Source organism: Camellia sinensis, chromosome 5, assembly GCF_055761805.1.
Source record: "Camellia sinensis isolate YWXY chromosome 5, ASM5576180v1, whole genome shotgun sequence".
In the NCBI taxonomy this organism is placed as follows: Eukaryota; Viridiplantae; Streptophyta; class Magnoliopsida; order Ericales; family Theaceae; genus Camellia; species Camellia sinensis.
In genome coordinates, this window is record NC_138965.1 from 188607419 (window position 1) to 188611245 (window position 3827).

At 42.6% G+C, this 3827-nt stretch overlaps 1 protein-coding gene across 1 annotated transcript; it reads left to right on the forward strand.

Annotated features, from left to right (window-relative positions):
* The first annotated feature begins 465 nt into the window (after positions 1-465).
* Positions 466-3159, forward strand: LOC114264121 (uncharacterized). Its single transcript, XM_028204729.2, has 2 exons — positions 466-1745; positions 1862-3159. Exons 1-2 carry the CDS (start codon positions 574-576, stop codon positions 2877-2879), a joined length of 2190 nt encoding a protein of 729 aa, XP_028060530.2. The 5' UTR covers positions 466-573; the 3' UTR covers positions 2880-3159.
* Positions 3160-3827: the final 668 nt, after the last annotated feature.

The following is a 3827-nucleotide window of genomic DNA, read 5'->3' on the forward strand; positions in this document are numbered from 1 at the left end:
TATTAAAAAGAAAAAGAAAATTTTGACTTTTTAATGTAAGTTATTGACTTTTTAATTTTTTTAACTTTTAAACTAAACCAATGAACTGTCAAACGAGGGTGATAAACGAACCAAATACTTCAAGTAGTTCGTTAGAATTTAATATGTTAGGTAAAATAAATAAAGTTTAAATATATTTTAAAATTCGTTAAAAATTTCAAATTAAACTTAAATAACCAATTGTTTATTCGGTTCGATTTGATAAATTTAAAATTATATAAAAATATTAAACTATTCAAATTCATCGTAACAAAAATTCGTTTGAGATTGATTTAATTAACAAAAAGTTTTACCCAATTTAATCCGGAAGTTAATCATCCCCGTCACTATTATGTGTACGTCATATTAATTAAGATATTTAAATAAAAAGCTCGCAAAAAAATTTAAATTTAAAAAAATAAATAAATAAATAAGCCGTAGAGGAAGACAACTATAAGAGCATCCAACTTCCCACCATACCAGTCCCCCCTTTTTTTTTTTGTTCTCTCTCTCTCTCGTCCAAGACGGAGCAAAGCACCACCCTATATAATATACATGGACCCACCGCCACCTGCTCCGCCACTCTCCGCCGCCGCACCAACGAACTTCAGCTACCCCGACTCAGTCGAATCGTCCCCTCGCTCCCGCAACACCGATTCCTGGGACGACCACCAGCACTCGCCGGCCGTTCCCGTCTCCGGCGGCGGCGGTGCTAAGCTCCGCCTGATGTGCAGCTACGGCGGCCACATAGTTCCTCGGCCTCACGACAAGTCCCTCTGCTATGCCGGCGGCGACACCCGCATCATCGTCTCCGACCGGCACTCTTCCCTCTCCGACCTCACTCAGCGCCTTTCGAAAACCCTCCTCGATGGCCGATCCTTCACTCTCAAGTACCAGCTTCCAAACGAAGACCTCGATTCCTTGATCTCCGTCAGCACCGACGAGGACCTCGAGAATATGATCGAAGAGTACGACCGCCTCACCCTGAAATCCTCCCGCCTCCGCCTCTTTCTTTTTCCTTCGAAATCCGATTCGGGTTCCTCAATTGGGTCCCTCTCTCTCCTCGAGAACTCCACCAAGTCCGAGGACTGGTTTCTGAGCGCACTCAATGGCTCCGCAAGAGGCTTCTCTGAATCGGCCTCGGTGAATTGCTTACTGGGTCTCGACGACGACATTGCGATCAATGCTGCCACGGACTCATCGTCGGTGAAAGAGTTGGACTCATCAGCATCACAGCTCGAATCGAATTTCGGCAATGTCAAGGGAGTGAATAGTAATAATAATACCAATAAACAAGTCGCACAGGATGTTCATTCGGTGCCCGATTCGCCTATGTTGGATACCATGTCTTCGTTCGGGTCGTCTGCTTCGTCGCCGTCGCTAGCGAACTTGCCGCCGATTCGGGTTCACGCGGAGGATCAGAGGGCGGCGCTGGGCGGAATTGAGGAGCAATTCTCTCAGTTGAGTGTTGGTGTTGGTGTTGGTGTTGGTGTGCAGAAGCAAGATGATGGTGGCTTTTCAGTTCTGACCACTTCTCCGGCGCCGGCGATGGCTCTGGGTTCTGCTGGGATTCATGGTGAGTACTCGAATCGGGTTTTGTTCGAGGATGAAAGATCAGAACAGGGATTGCCAGTTGGGTATCGAAAGCCACCACAATCACAGCCTCTACAATTGCAGTCCAAACCAACTGCTGGTGTTGATTTGGCTTCTCCAGATTCAGTTTCAAGGTACCCAAGATTCTTTCTTGTTTTTCTTTCTTTCAATTAGTTTGTTTGTGCTGAGTAGATATATGATTTTTGATCTTGTGCGGAAATGAAGTTGTAAAATTGTTTGAAATTTACAGTGATAATAGTACAACATCAAACACATTGTCTCGCCAAAGAGCGATGATTTATCAAGATCCAGTTATTCAAAATCCCTCTGGGAACAACAGGGTTGCCGTCTACCCTGTTGATCCCAAGTTATCTGATCCAAACTCTAGGGTTCAGATGCAACAAGTTCAAGATTCTTCATTTGTATTGCAAAACCTAATTGATCAACAGCAACTATTGAACCATCATCATCAACAACAACAACAATTGAATCATCAACAACAACAACAGCACCAACAACAACAACAGCAGCAACTGAATCATCAACAGCAGCAGCAACAACAACAGCAGCAACTGAATCATCAACAGCAGCAACAACAACAACAGCAGCAATTGAATCATCAACATCAACAACAACAATTCATTCAGGCCGGGGCTCATTACATTCAACATCACCCTCCTGGGGCAATGCCAATCTCATCTTTCTACCCCATGTACCCTCCCCAACAACAGCCCCTCCATCCCCAACACTCTCTTGATCAGCAATACCCTGTGTTTTATATGCCTGCTAGACAAGCTCAAGCTTATAACTTGCCTGTCCATCAATCAAATTATAGCGAAACCGCCGCAAGCATCCCTTCTAGCCGGCCCCAAACACCTCCACCTCCTTCCATAATCCCTCCCTCTGCTGCTTACAGTGCTGCCCGAATCGCTCCTCCTCCTAAACCCGAAATGGCCACAGGCATGTACAGAACATCAACTGTGGCTGGTCAAGCACTTTCTAGTCAGCATCAGCCGCAATATGTTGGTTTCTCTCAGATTCATCATCCCTCTCAATCTATTGCCCCTAATTCAGCAACTACTACTAATTATGGTTATGAATTTGCGGATCCTGCACATGCCCAATTGTATTATGCTCAGCCTATGGCTTCCCAGTTGGCTGCTCAATATCAAACCATGGCATCGAACCCTGCAGTGGTGTTGCCTGAAACTTCTGCCCAACTTCCCGCAGACAATGTCAAGCAGCAAATTAGGACTTCACAGCCATGATAGGTGAGTTGAGTTGGGAAGGAAGAAACAATTTTGCAGCAATGGGTGTGGTTTATGTTTGAATTTTCTATTATAGTCTGTGTCTTGTTATTGGTAATGGTTTGTGCTTGTGTATTTGTGATTGGTAATAAGAAACTCAGGTTTTTATTAATTATTGTTGTCGTCTTTGTGAAATAGAATGAAATTCGTCTGAGATCATACTGTAAAAGCTCCAACTCATATATATTGAGTCTGTTCAGTCTTTCATCACTTTCGAATAAAATGTAATATATTCTAGCTAGAGCTCTGACTAAGATGTCCGTTTGGTTCATGAGAAATTGCATGTGCATATACCTTGCCTTTTTGCACATAAAATGTTGGAGAGGGATCATTTAGGCTTTGTTTGTTTGATGTTTTGTTTGAAGAACTTTTCTGACTGAAATTGATGTAAACATAATGAAGCATTATTCTACAAATTTGGTTGCAACTGCATTGAGAGAGAGAGAGAGAGAGAGAGAGAGAGAGAGAGAGAGAGAATTGAGGAACCATCTCCCATATGGAATAATTTTTTTCGAATTCATGAATTAGACATCCGTTTAGGGCATATCCTCATTGCTTCTTCAAACAGAGCTTTATCAGCCCTAATTTTGTGCTCATGGCCTAACTACTTCACCAAAGATTCTCTCTTCCTCTATTTGTGATGTGTCCAAGTTCTTATTTTCTAGTTTGGCACTTGATGTTCTCAACCATTTGTAGCAAATAGGCTTTCTTTATGACACATGCTAGGTGACACTAGATGCTCCCGTCTGAAATTGCTCATACCTTTTAACATTAACATGAGCCTAATTGAATGGCCTTTACAGTTATCGTCAATAATATTCTTAAAGCACCACAAAATTGTAGAAGCAGTCGTAGAAATGAATAATGGGTTAATTAAATGAAAGTGAACCACTTCTCACCATTTCCTCA

Excerpts from the sequence above, each read along its gene's own strand:
- LOC114264121 (XM_028204729.2), top strand. The coding sequence starts at position 574 with ATGGACCCACCGCCACCTGCTCCGCCACTCTCCGCCGCCGCACCAACG. Across the intron at positions 1,746-1,861 it reads TCTCCAGATTCAGTTTCAAG|TGATAATAGTACAACATCAA; the intron begins GTACCCAAGATT and ends TGAAATTTACAG.